Raw genomic sequence first — 15,344 nt, 5'->3', positions numbered from 1 at the left:
GAAGAAAGATAAATAAATGGATCAATGGAACAAAATATGAAAAACGAGGCCCCCATTTACACAGACAACAGATTTCAAGAAAACTGCAAAGGTAATTCAGTAGAGAAAGGATGGCTTTTTAACAAATGGTGAGGAAGAATTAGACACAAAAAGTTTTTTGACCCATACTTTGAACAATAAACAAAAATGGACTCATAGAATGGTTCATGGGTCTAAATGGAAAATGTAAAACCAAAACTTTGCTAACAAAGGGGGGAGAAAAACATTGTGGCAAAGCAATAAAAAAGTACAAATTGATTAAAAGGCGAATTTTTAAAAAGCATACTCTTCAAAACAGAAAGGTAAGATAATGAAAAGACAGGGCACAAATGGGAGAAAATCTTCACAAAGCATATATCTAATAAAAGGACTTATATCTAGAATATATAAGAAAACTCCCACAACTCAATAAAAAGAAAAATTACTCAGTTTTAAGGACAGGTAAAGAAAATATACAGATAGCAAATAAGCACTGACCACACCAAATATTGATGAGGATATAGAAGAGCAATCAGTGTAGGATGCAGCAACTGTAACTCTCCTACAAGAGTGGTAGGAAAGTAAAACAGTACAAATCCTTTAAAAAACAAGTTGGGCAGTTTTTGAAAGTTAACTAAATGATCCTCCCATTTCATCCTTAGGTATTTGTCTGAGAGAAATGAAAGCGTATGTCTACACAAACACTTGCATATGAAAAGTCATAGCAACTTTATTTGTAAAAGCCAAAACTCAAAATAACCCAAATGTCCACGGACAGAGAAGTGGTAAACAGGGTGTGAAAAATCCATACAATGAAATACCATTCAGCAAACAAAAAGAAATAAACTACTGATTCATGACACAACATGGATGAATCAAAAAATAATTATACTGAGTGAAAGCCAAACAAACACACAAACAAAAAAGTTACACTGTGTGATTGATTTCTATAAAATTCTAGGAAATGCAAAGTAATATACAAAAGTAAAGAAAATAGATTAGTGGTAGCCCTGATGAGGAGAAGGCAGCACGATAAAGAAAAGCAAGAGAGAAAGGATTCTAAAGGAGTAATCAAAAAACTTTCAGGGGTACTGGATGTGTTTATTATCTTAATCATAATGATGGTTTCCCATGGCTATACACACATATCAAAACTTATCAAATTATACTTACACTTTAAATATGTGCAGTTTATTATTAGTTATAACACAATGAGGTTGTCAGAAAAAGAGAAATACTTTTAAAAATATTTAAAATTAATTGACCCAAGTATCAATTAATTTTATTACTCACTTCCGGCCAGTGTGCCTCGTCAATCTAACCATCAGCTTGCGTGCCTCTTCCGAGCTAGATTGAGTGTTTTTAACAAATGAAATTGGTTTCTCGAGTCCATGTTTTTCCAAAAGCTCTGACACACTGTAAGTGAAAAAAGAATTATTTAATGTCTTGCTACCAAACAAAAAGAGTCTAAGAATCTTAGGCATAGAGGTAGCCCTTCAGTGTTTAGTATTAAAAAAAAATTATCCCATAGTGTAATCCAATTTTACATATAATGTTGATTATCAGCAAAAGAGAAAAAAAATCGAATAATTAAACAAATCTTACCTTTCTCATTGACTTTTATTAGAATGTAGTTGGGCTAAGTAGCATACTAAAAGAAAGCATGACCTATCTTTATCTCAAAAATCTTTTTGCCACAGCACCTGTCAGTAAAATAAGCCAAATCTATACTTTCAGTACAGTTTTAACTCTTATTAATCCTATTGAGTATTCTGTTATAGGCTGTTATAGGCAAGACTACTAGAAAAGCAATAAACCAAGAATGTTAGAGTTAGACGACTGGAAATCATCAGGCTCATTCTCTGTCAAGAATCCATTTTATAAATATACAAGATATGTCAAAAATTCTCTCTGTCTCATAAGAATCTTCTTGAGATATCCCATTCCATAATCATCAACATCATATAAATACTTGATTTGACTCACAAAATCTCACATTTATGAACTGACTACTACAGGACTGAATAGAGTTACTGGATCGAATCCAGTAACTCTTCAGAATATAGGTTTCATCAGTAAAGTCGCCTGGCATTATGTATACTAAAACATTTATCAAGTGTCTGGGGCTATCAGGTGGAACAGGATACAAAGCTCTTATTTTGAAAGCACAGTAAATTAAGCTAAATAGTGAAACCTAAACATCATCCAGAAACCTGTAGGGTGTTAAGTGTTTCCCTGAGGTACTGATGGCATAATAAAACTACCAGGACCACCCATGGTTACAACCAGACATGTGATGAAATAAATTACGTTTATTTCACCGTATCTCTTTGAGCTATCTCTTCTCAATTTTACTAGAGAAATAAAGGTAACTATGCAGATTTGTAGAGAATGAATTTACATTGACTCAACCCAACAAGTCTTAGTCAAACTAAACTGAATGTGTTAGGAAGGTAGTGGGGATGGCAGGCACAAGCCAACCTATAATAGGAAAAGCTGATTTTGTAAACATTTTTCAAGAAATACAACTGTATAACTTTCAGAACACAGAATAACAGGAATCAAGCTAGGTAATAATAAACACAGGTCTTCAGGAAACTGAAGAGTTAATTCTCTATTAAACTCACATATTACGGTGCACAAAAACATTCTGTTCCCTTAAAGGCAACTTGAAATATTTTTACACTAAAGTCCATTAATTTGAATACGATTTCTAATCAGTGGACTCCAAATTATCATACATACTACTATTAGTAAAGTAATGTTATTAGCCATAAATTTCTACAATTATATATTGGAAGACCAGAGTTTATTATTCTTAAAATTTTACTTTTAATACAATACTTAAAGTTAAATGTGCATATTTATATAAACATAAAAGTAAATATTAGTAAAAATATCAGACTTTCTACATGGGAAATTAAGATGATTTCAATCTCCAGAAGAGATAGTTTAACATTTTATTACAACAGTAGAGAATATTCCTCCAGTGTTGCATGAGGGTTCTAATGCAGTTTGACATAATACAAATAGTCAATTCAATGTATTATGCCCTAAAAAGGGAAGTTAGTGTAATAAACATTGTCTGCTGATAAAGATGCAATAATTGCTGCAGGAACTAACATTTCTTATGTGCCTACTATGTAGGAGGCACTTTAAATGCTTAATCTAATATTGATTCCACAATTTTGTGAGTTAGATATTATACCTAAGAAAACCCTAGGCCCAAAGATCACACGACTAGTAAGTGGCAAGGTCTAAATTTGAACGTAGGTTTTCAAAGACCATGTTATTATTCTATTACTCCACTACAATAGGGGTGCAGTGTATTTGTTGTTGAGAAAATTCACTCCCAAGACAATCAAACAAAAATGAGGTTAAAGTAGAAACGATGACTCACAGGCAGACTTAATGTGACATTTCTTGGACAAATTCCCTTAATAAGCATGGAGCAAAAAAAAAAACTGTCATTTTTCTCACCTGAGAATTTGTTCCAGTTGGTCTACCATGTCATGAAGCTTTGTGGTTGCCTCTGTCTTATCACTAATAAATTAAAAGAAGAAAAAAAAAGCCCTTAAGTTTAGTATTAGCTTTTTAAATAAAATACAAAACTTAATGAAGTGAAAAAAAGATGTTTCTTTTATATGTAATGTATAACAATATTATCTAAATTCATTCAGCATTATTAATGATTCAAGAGAATTATGTAAGAAATGCTAGAGTAGAACAATATTCTCTGTTACAGATTAGTCAGATATGAACAACTATTTTCTAGGGTACTTTTGGTTCAGTTGTGCTTAAAGGTAAAAAAATATATAAATTGATTGTTTATTTAAGATGAGGTAAAAGGTAAAATCACTCTTTACTACTGTTCTTTTAAACCAATAAAACAGATTAAGAAGAAGCATAGCCATGTTGGCTTTCTCCTAGGCCTACCTACACAACTTAGGACCCCTCCTCTCCAGGAAGTTTCCATTAGGATTCCATATACTCAGAAAAGTTCTTCCACATAATCATCCCTTGTGCTTTAAGGGAAGGAAATCCCATCCACTTCAACGTTAAGGAATCAGTGAGAAGTATATCCATCACATAGATAATCCCTAGTAGGGAGTGAAGGTGAAAAGCAAATGCTTTCTGAGGAAGCCAGTAAGCAGGGACTAGGAGAAACACCATCATGAAAAAGATCACAAACTAATAAAAATGTGCCTGGTAGGGAAGATTAAGTATGGCACAACATATGTGTAAGTGAATACAGGGATATGGTGAAAAAGATTATAACTGCTATAAAAGTCCTCTTTCATCCTAGACAACTCTGTGTCCCAAACACTCTCAACTGAGAAACACTGCTGCTGCCACTCTCAGGTGCCTTCTATGCAATGCTCCACCTAAACTCCAGCAAGATCTTATGGTTTCATTTATTTTTTATTTTTTTTCAGTACAATTTCCATTGTATTTTTCTCCAGAGAATAATCTGTCTGCATTATTTAAGGACTTAGCTCCTTACATGGGCTTTGGTGGGGGTTGTGGGGCAGCACCCGCAGGTCAAAATTGGCGTGGGGGTGTTCGGTGCTTGCAGGCTTCACGATATCAATTCCTGACTATTTTGCTGTGAATTGCACAACTCACACAGTAACGTAGCTTCACATACAGCTTGGGAAGCACATAGGCATCGAAGACGCTCGCTTCAGAAATGTTCCTGACTGCTGTGGCCTCCACTATGTTTCAAATGACGAATTTCTTAATGCCCTTGTACTCGGGCACACATTGGGCACAGTTCATGCAGTGAACAGGCTGCATGTGGCTGCGGCCCTTTTTGACATGACCATTGTTCCTTCTTTTCTTTGTCATCTTGGAGGCCCGCACCAGAGAAAACAATGACTTTATTAACAATAAGCCCAAACAAAAAATCTTTGCCTGGACTTGGAAAATTAAAAATGTCCTGCTTTGGACAAAAAACCCTCATTATTTTTAAAACTATCTATCTGCCCGGTCTAAATGTATTTAACAATTAATCAGTGCAACTTACAAAGATTACACTATCTGTTTAAACTAAGTTTCAGGCTTTGGACAGGAGTGATGAGTGGGATATAGTCTACTTAAAGTCCTTCAGAAGATTATTCATCAGAGCTAACTTCCCTTAACATACTCAGTCAGCCGTGTGTGTGTGTGTGTGTGTTTGTGTATTTTGTTTGTTTGTTTGTTTTGTTTTGTTTTGTTTGAGACAGGGTTTTGCTCTGTCACCTAGGCTGGAATGCAGTGGCAGGATCATGGCTCACTGCAACCTCTGTGTCCTGGGCTCAAGCGATCCTCCTGGCTCAGCCTTCCAAGTAGCTAGAACTAAAGCTGTACGCTACCAAACCCAGCTAATTTTTAAATTTTTTTGTAGAGATGGGGTCTTCCTATGTTCCCCAGACTGGTCTCAACTGATTCTCCCGCCTTGGCCTTCCAAAGTGCTGGGATTACAGGCATGAGTAACTGCACCTGGCCTTATTCAGCAATATTTTTGAAATTATCATTTTACAGCTCTATTATAATCATTTATCATAGATATTAGAGATACAATATTCTTCCTTTGTGAGCTGACATTCACGAACACAATGAGTAAAGTTTTTTTAGCCAGATTAAATAATCTGCCTAGGTAAGATGCACAAAAATTTAATTAGATTAAATGAGTGATTGCTCATTTCTCAAATAGCAAATGGATGTATTCACAGTTTACCACTTGATAAATAACAACTACCACTAAAAATTAACAAATAATCACTGAGAGAATATAAATTGACAAACTTGGCATGAAGAACAAAGAGAACCACAGAAAATATTTTGAGCCCTATATTTTAATACAAGGCTAATTTGTAATTATAATTTACTTAGAAAATTAGAAACATGAAATGCAATCATTAAGAAATAAATGGAGTAACAAGAAAATATCATTTTTTGTGTTTACATTTAAAAAAGTCATTTTTTGTGTTTACATTAAAAAATGTTACATCAGAAATCATTAATCTGAAGCCGAGAAAAGCTTTTGGCTATGTATACATGAGAGGCATTTCTTAGCCTATACATTCTTCAAAAACAAATATGGTAATCCCCTAACTGTAACATCTACATAAAAAAAGTTTTTAATATCATCAGCCTATTGATACTATGACAATCTCCTCAAAGTAGACAAATTACTATTTAATAATTAATAGATAAGCTCTGATTGATATTTATGCTATTTGACCTTAGTGGAAAACAAAGCCTAATATATTTACTTTTAAGAGTTATGCACACGAGTTGGAAGTCAGTGATTTTGCCTGGTCGACTTAGGAACAAGAAATGAGATATGAAGCTGACAGAGGAATCATAAGGTTCCCACAGAGCCCAGCAAGGAAGAAACTCCCTGCCACTCCAGCTCTCGGAGGAACCAGGGGCTTCTGCATCTCTTGTCACCCTCCAGGGAAAAGCAATTTGACTACTGCCACACTGATAGCCTTTGGGTTGAGGTTTTTAAATGATGGGAACAACACTTTGCTACAAAAATCTATTAAGACTATCTAGTTTACCTGCCTTTGGCTGCCTATGGAAGGCCTACAGTTCTCAGAGACACACTTGCTACACTCTGCTGCTCTCTACTAGGGATGTGAGGTAGCCTGTGTTCAGGTACAGGTCTGAATAATAAACAGATGCTGAGTCCACTCTGATTTACCTTTCCCTACATGAAGAAGGAAGGAAGAAAAAAGAGGAGTACAAATAAACTTATCAAGGAAAAAATATAAGAACATACCCCAAAGGTCTGAAGGTTATGAATTTCCAGAATGGATTAGACCATTCAGTGAACACCACAATGAATTTACATATGAAACAGAAACACAAAAAATGAAGATATTGAAATCTTCTTTAAAAAAAATCCATATTTAAATAGGGATTATTCAGAATGCCATTGAACTTCTCAAAAATACTAGAAAGAAAAGACAAGAGTAATACCTTCAAAATTCACAAGATAAGGATTCTAAGTCTATGATTCCATGTACAATTAAACCTTCTACCAAGTAAAAGTGTGCAATTGTGGTATTTTCCTAATATGTGACAGTCTTTTAAAAAATACCTCCCAGGCAATCTTTGACAGGAAGCTATTTGACAGCATGCTCCACCAAAATGAGGAAAAAGTGAAGAAAGAAGAAAGGAAAACCAAGAAATGCAATATGCAACACGAGAGAGAGGCAAACGAAGTCCCGGGATAACAGATGGACAGCAGACACAGAGAACAATTCATTCATACCAATTCCAAGAAGGATGTTTCAAAAGGAAGAGAGTGAGAGAAGAAGAGACAGAGAAAAAAAAAAAACATGAAAGGAATAGAGAGATCATTAAATAGTTTTCACGACTGCAAGTAGTTCATGAGGGTGATAGAAAAAAAGAAAACAACAGAAAAGGAAATTATTCAATCCAGGAAAAACAGAGGGTTGTATTAAAAGGAAAATAAATCACACCTAGTTCCGCAGTATAAACGATATTTACGTAATCATAATGATGAAAACACTGGAGAATGGTAGGAGAAGTGGATATGGGAGAAGGGAAAGGACTTCCATAAAAGGAAGTCAAAAATGATCTAAAATTGCAAAATCAAAAAATAACAACACGAGCATAACATTTTAAAGGAGGTAGGCAAAGACAAGGAAAAACCTACCAGTGAAAGTATTTGCTTTTTGAAGATAGGAATCCAAGGATGGGAAAAGTGGGCAGCAAACAGCTGCTTATCAGCTGACATTACTAATACCAGTCTTAGAATTCCCTGACTTTATGTTCATACATTATTTATATTTAAAAATCAGAGGAAGATCATGTCCCTTTAGGCTCCTTTATTTTAGAAAAGTGCCTCCCCACGGCCCCACATTTTGTCTTCCTAAATGACACTAACTGTTTAAAGTAAAAAGACCAGTTAATGCATAGAATATCCCACATTCAGTAGTTGTCTTACTGCTTTCTTCATGGTGTTATTTACCTTGTCTCTCTATTTCCCGTATTAACTGCAAATTAGAAGTTCAACCTAAAAGACTGATTAGACTCAGGGTAAACAACTTTAGCAAAAATATTTCTTAAGGGATGCTGTAAGACCAGGTACTTCATATTGGATCACATCAGGAGGCACGTAAGGTCAGGCTGTCTGACTGTAAGTTATGCCACCTTTCACGACTTGGTTAAGATCATGGCAGTTAGAGCTCAACTTTGAAACTTAAAAAAAAAAAGTCACTAGGGTAATACTTTGGTATTATGCAAATAACCTTTTATCATCAATCTTTCACCTGATTTCAGTACCACTAATGACTGCATGAATAACTCTTTCATGGTAGATTGCAAAATTGGTGACTGCTATCATTTGCTTCATAAGAAATAAAAATTTCCTTTAGTCAGATATGAGCCCCCCCTCCCAAAATAAAAAGAAGAAATAAAAATGTCCTTAAAAGAAAAAGGAAAAGAGAGAAAAGAGGGAGAAGATAAAAAGAGAGCAAAGAGAAAGAGAAAACAGAGAATGAGGCTTTCTTGTCTAAATATCTGATTTTGTAAATCAGGAAACTAATGACCAAAGAAATAAAGTGACTTGGTTAAAAGTCATAAAAGCTTAAAACAGGTCTGCTGGTATTCACCACTCTTTCATGTGTTGTTATTTATGTCTCCAGATGTGAAATTTATCATATGTGCTAAATTTAATAGAGGGATTAGATTGCTACCTGACTTCCAAAGAAAACATACAAATTTGACTTGCATACAATTAAATAATCCAAAAGCATATTACATACGTTTCCATTTAAACATAAAAGCAGTTAAAAATTAGGTACATTCACTACTTAAAAGAAGTACTATAGGCAAAGGCCAAGAAGAAATAATTCATAGAATAAATATAATTAGCCCATAAATATGAAAAATGCTTCATTAAAAACACAATTACTACCTACTGACTTATAAAAAGTAGTTTTTGTGGAGATCGTGGTGGTATTTTTGTTTTTCAATAGGAAATTATCATGTTTGACAAAATTCAGAATTTAATTATAATTACAGTTGAACAAAATATAGAACTTCCCATATATTGGTAGGACAAGAAATGTTTATCCTAGGCAATAGGATTGCAGATGATTTTATTTTCTTCCTTATGTTTTTTTCACATTCCCAAAATTCTCTAAGGTAAGCATTTGGGGAAGCAACGTTTTTGTTTTAACTGTTAGAATAAAAAAATACAATAAGACTGGCATACTGTGTATTCTTACCCATATCCTCTTTCTGGCAGACATTCTAGTATGTCATAGCAAAGAGAGAGTTGATCATTTCGTTCACAGGTATAGATGCACTCTAGTGCTATTGCCATCAGTTGGTCCTGATCAGGAATAATTTTTTGCTGCAGCTACAGAAAATAAAAATGTCAACAGATTTATAGTCAATTTTTCCATATCCCAATACTACTGTCAACAGAATATTAAATAGCACAATTAATCAACTATAGAAACAAGTCTTGATTTTTCTTTATAGATTTCTGGGGTCTTTAATAATTCTAACTGAAATCACATTTTAATTACAGATCAACTATAAAAGATAATTTGTAACCCCATAAGCTATGTATCAGCTGAAAACAGATTCTTCAATTTATGACCCAGTCAATATAGAAAAAAGAAACACTGTGAATTAAAAAGGCAATTCATTAAGAACATTTCTAACCCTGAAGCCAAATTCTATGTGTTTCAGTTACAAAGTTATATAAAATTCCTTAACTAATATTCAAAGATGTTACAACCTATTACTTTTCAGTAGGCATTATATATTACTCATTTAACTACAGAGTGCTGACATTCTATTCAAAAGAAATCCAATTGTAATAGATCAATACACAAATCACAGAACACATTCCATATTTCTGATGAAGAAAGATGGCTACTTAGGGTGACTTTCTGTATAGAACAAAGCATTTCCCATGGCAAACCACAGATTCCCATTCTTGGAGTATTTTCCAGGATATGAAAATAACCAATTGATTTTTTTCTCATCTATAAAGCATGAATATTAACAATACCTTTCTAAGAAGACTATTTCAAGGATTAAATTAATAAATATAGAATGAAAAATAAATACAGAAAAAAATAATTTGCATGCTTATTAGCACCACAGCAACCAAAATGAAAGTCATTTTCTTAGAGCTCTTTTGAACAATAAAATAAATCTAAGATAATTTCCATGATAATAGTATACTGGTTTTCAATGTTTTAGTAGAAACTCATCAGTAAACACAAAAGAGATAGGAAAGTGATGGAGAGAAGCTACCAAACAAGGGCATTTTCTCAGTAGAAAAATCACATCAATGGACGGAAAAAAGAAACTTTCAAGGTTACCAGGAAAACAAAGTTTTCCAAAGCTGTTGAATTAAAGGATTTATATACATTTCTTCAAGGTAGAGTTGGCCCTCCATACCTGTGGGCTCCACTTCCCTGGATTCAACCAGCCATGTATCCAAAATATCTGGGGGAAAAAGTGTCTGTACTGAACACGTACAGACCATTTTTTCTTGTCATTATTCCCTAAACAATATAGTATAAAAACTATTTACATAACATTTACATTGTATTAGGTATTATATGTAATCTACAGAAGATTTAAAGTATACAAGAGGATGTGCAAAGGTTATCACAACTACTACACCATTGTGTATCAGGGACTTGAGCATCCATGGATTTTGGTAGCCTGGTGGCAGGAGGGCTTAAGAGGGGTACTAAAGCAATCCCCCCCAGATACTGAGGGATGAATGTATTCATTTGAAAAATGTCATCTGACAAAGAGTTAACCAAGGTTGCAAAGTGACTAACTGGTAAAATAGGAACAAGCTGACAGTTGAAAATTAATAAAAACAGCTACCTTTTCCTGATTTATTTTTCCTTCTTTCCTGTGTGTGTGTGTGTGTGTGTGTATACACTTTTTTTTCTTTCTTTTTTTTTTTTTCCAGATACAGGGTCTCACTATGTTGCTCAGGCTGGTCTCAAACCCCTGGCCTCAAGTGATCCTCCTGCCTCGACTTCCCAAAGTGCTGGGATTACAGGCATGAGCCACCACACACAGCCCTCTGATTTCTTATTGTGTGTCAGGTACCATTTCTAAGTGTTTTGTGTCACTAATTCATAAGTCGTCATAACAATCCTATAAAATTACTACTAGTACTATTCTCATTATACACAAATGAAAAACAAATACCCTAAGAGGTCAAATAATTTGCCTGAACCCACAGAGCTAGTAAGTGGTAAAGCCAGGATTCAAACCAGGCAATTGGCTCCAGAGCCTAAACTAAGCAAGACAGGCTCTCACAATCCTGCATTCAGGAAGAATGAAAGAAATTGAGAGAAGATATGGCAATAAAACACTCATATATGAAAACATATGAAAACACATATGAAAACATATGAAAACACATATATAAGAAAACATCCCTGGAAGATAAAAACACTGAAACCAATTTCAGTCAAGGAACAATTTGGGAAACCATTTGAAATAAAAGCCAAATTCCTTGATGTCTTACTTGTTCTCCCCACTTCCTATCTTTCCCTCTGTGAGACATTAAAGAACCACTTTTTTTTTATTTTTTTTTATTTTTTTTTTTTATTTTGAGACAGAGTCTCGTTGTGTCGCCCAGGCTCAAGTGCAGTGGTGCAATCTCGGCTCACAGCAACCTCCACCTCCCAGGTCCAAGCGATTCTCCTGCCTCGGCCTCCTGAGTAGCTGGGATTACAGGCGCCCACAATCACATCTGGCTAATTTTTGTATTTTCAGTAGAGACGCACTTTCGCCATGTTGGCCAGGCTGGTCTCCAACTCTTGACCTAAGGTGATTCACCCACCTCGGGCTCCCAAAATGCTGGGATTACAGGCATGAGCCACTGCGCCCGGCCCTAAAGAACCACTTTTACATTCAATGTCTTTGAGTCCATATTTGACCGCATACGTTCAAACCTTATGTTGAGAATCCTTTAACAGTCCTTCAATATGAAAGGTAAAGAATAAATCTTTTGCCTTCCACTTAAACACCTCTATGGCCTGCTCCCATGAACCACTTACCCTTCTACATAAAGTTTTATTTCACTCAAATTAAATTACTTGCATTTACCTAAACATGATATTAACCAGATTATATCTCCTTGTTTTAGCCTACTCCTACCTGGAATGTCTTCTCAAGAAGACATGTCTTTCCATGTCTAAAACCTACCCAATAATCCAGTGTTATCTCCATTTGACTTTGACTTAAATTCAGCTTTCCCAGATGTCTACAGTCCGGGAGTATGCTCAACAGTTGCTAGTCCAGTGAATAAGTCCTTATACTACTCTTATACATAAGATACCCTTCTCTCTCTGTATTCCTATGGCACATTTCTTTTCTCTTCTTATGCCATTCTGCATATCTTTTAAAATATAATCTATCGTGTACATGAAACATACTGTTCAAATTTATAAGACATTTTTCAATCTTTCCCTGTTAGAATCCCTATAAGATGCCTAACTTCATATAGTCTAAGACACACTTTTTTTTCATTATTCCTTCCCTATTATCTCAGTTGTCACTTTTATACTGTCATTTGCCCTTTCTCAAGCTAAAAGAGGACAGCCCATCTGGGTGGGACTTCCTAAGAAGTCAATGAAATGAGTCTTCCACACCATAGGCCGCAGATCATCACCCATACTGCATAGCAAGGTAAAATGCAAAAGAATAATAATTTCTAAAAAATCTTAAAATTATGCACTATATACAGCTAGAAAAGAACACAGATGATAAGATAGGATACCTGGAAAATCCCAAAGAATCAAGCAATCAAATCAGTGAAGTAGCAGAATACAAAACTAACATATAAATAGCTTTTATATACACAAACATTAAATAGTTAGAAGAAATGAAGGTAGATAGTATAAACAGAGAAAACTTAAAACTTAGGAATAAATTTAACAAAAAATGTGCAAAACATCTAAGAGGAATATTTTCAAGCAATTCTAAAAGAGATTTAAGAATACATAAACTAATAGAACATCCCCTATTATTGGATAAGATGACTGAACATTATACAAATATTGGTCTCCCTAAGTTAATGTACAAATTCAATGCAATCACAATAAAATACCAATAAGCGATTTTATGAAAGTAGACAAACTGGTACTAAAGTTCAGATAGAAAAACAAATATACAATAACATGTTAAAAAAAAAAAAATGAAAAAAACCCACAGAGGAATACTACCTCCTCAGACATTAAAACACACTAAAATCTCTATAATTAAAATCATGAAGTACTAGTGCATGGACAGACAGACCAGTAGAATACAGAAACTCTAGAATTAAACCCATGTACAGATGGAAATTCAGGTATATGACAAAGGTGGCATTTCAAATCACTAGGGTAATGATAAACTTTTTAATAAATAATGCTGGAACAATTGCGTGGTCATTTGGGAAAATAAAATCAGATCCATGTCTCACAATACAAAAGAATAAACTCCAAATAAATTGGGAAGAGAAAAATAAAACCATGCAAGTACTAGAAGAAAACGTGAGAGAATTCTTCCTTAACTCTGAGTATGAAAAGGCTTTCCAACTATTACTCAAAATACAGAGGCAGTAAAAGATCGAACAATTTGACTACACAAAAATTAAAAATTGAAAACATTGTATGACACAATAAACAAAGTCAAAAGACAACTGACCAACTGGGAGAAATATTAATATATGCCACAGAGAAAGGGTTAGTTACACGAATATGTAAGAATTCCTAAAAATTAAGGTACAAAGGAACAAAAACCCTATCGAAGAATGGAGTAAGGACAGGAATAAATTCACAAAAGAGAGATAATGCCTATCTAACATATCGGAAAATGTTAAAACTCTTAATTAGAAAAGCACAAATTGAAACAACACTGAAATACCATTTCTCACCTATCACATTGGCACAAATTTTAAAATATGACAACAAATTCTGTTGGCAAAATTGTGGAGAAACGGGCATACTCCTACTTGGCTGGTGGGAATGTAAATTAGAACAGTCTTACTAAAGAAAAATTTGGTACATCAAGACAACTCTTGCCTTTTTAAACCCAGCAGTCTCCTTCCAGGAATACATGCTGAAAATACACCAATAATATAAAAATACATGTGGACAAGGTTATTCATTGAAGCACTGCTTGTAATTGCAAAAATATTGGGAATGACATGTATCCCAACACATGGAAAGCTAGTGAGACTAAGTAAGTTGTTAAAATTTTATTAGATTTAGATTTATATCCATATGTGGCTAGTGACTACCATTTTGAATAGCATAGCTTGAGAGGTACTTTTCACTTCCTGAGGACCATAGACCAAGAGAAAGTGCACAGAAAATTGCAGCCAAAAGTTTAAGGGGTTAAGTATGCCCTCCGCAAACATATCTTGCTGGGACAGGAGTCCAGGACCTGCCAAGGAGAGGGGCCTAGTAATCACCCAATACTTCTGATACTTTCTGGAGGACTACACCCTAGGAATAGGGGAGAACTGGAAATAGGAGAGTCTTTTTGAAACTTGAAACCGCTCAATCCCTGATCAGATGACAGCGACTTCACTACTCAGAGAATAAAATGGCAAAGAGAGTGGAGATTATTTGCCACACGGGTAACTGGCAAAGGATAATTTCCATATCACAGTACTGCAAATTAAACCACAAGGAGATGTTGCTACATACACAGCAGAATGAGCAAAATTTTAAAAAAGACCCTCAATGGCAATTACACAGGTGTTCTCTTTAGAAAAATGTCTAGCCTTATACATTATTTGTAGTTTTCTGTATTTATGCCATATTATTTTTCTATGCTGCCATAATAAATTACCACGAACTTGGTGACCTAACACAAATTTATCCTCTTACAGTTCTGTAGGTCAGAAACCAAAATGGACCTGACTGAGCTAAAATTCAGTTGTCAGCAAATAAATGTGTTCCTTCTGATGTTCTAGGAGAGAACCCACTTCCTTACCTTTTCCAGCTTCTAGAGGGTGCCCACACTACTTGTCTCAAGGCCCCTTTCTCTATCTTCAAAGACAGCAACAATCTGACAATTCTATAGCATCCTGACCACAGCCGGAAAGAGCTGCTACCTTTAAGGACTGGACACACCTGGATAATTCAGGATAGCTTTGCCATCTAAAAGTCCTTAGTTTAATCAAACCTGCAAAGCCCCTTTTGCCAGGTAAGGTAACATCTTCATAGGTTCAGGAATTAGGACATGGACACTTTGGGAGGCCATTATTCTACCTACCACATGTGCTATACTTCAGAATAAAAATATAATAAAGTAATACGCAT

At 34.7% G+C, this 15,344-nt stretch overlaps 1 protein-coding gene across 9 annotated transcripts in view; it reads right to left on the bottom strand.

Moving 5' to 3' along the window:
* The window catches only part of NBAS (NBAS subunit of NRZ tethering complex), a 393,028-nt gene that overhangs the window by 223,203 nt on the left and 154,481 nt on the right, over positions 1 to 15,344 (bottom strand). For all 9 annotated transcript variants that reach the window (XR_010149189.1, XM_001161679.8, XM_009442024.5 and 6 more), the window contains 3 exons: positions 9,267 to 9,400; positions 3,499 to 3,561; positions 1,312 to 1,434 (listed from right to left, as the gene is read on the bottom strand). Coding sequence is in view for 8 of the 9 variants with exons in the window: in XM_001161679.8 (XP_001161679.4) it covers positions 1,312 to 1,434; positions 3,499 to 3,561; positions 9,267 to 9,400 (320 nt within the window). In the remaining variant the exon portion in view is untranslated. The remainder of the gene's footprint in view (positions 1 to 1,311; positions 1,435 to 3,498; positions 3,562 to 9,266; positions 9,401 to 15,344) is intronic.

This window comes from Pan troglodytes, chromosome 12 (genome assembly GCF_028858775.2).
Source record: "Pan troglodytes isolate AG18354 chromosome 12, NHGRI_mPanTro3-v2.0_pri, whole genome shotgun sequence".
Taxonomy (NCBI): domain Eukaryota; kingdom Metazoa; phylum Chordata; class Mammalia; order Primates; family Hominidae; genus Pan; species Pan troglodytes.
The sequence above is the reverse complement of the archived record's forward strand: the minus strand, read 5'-3'. Positions and strand labels throughout refer to the sequence as shown.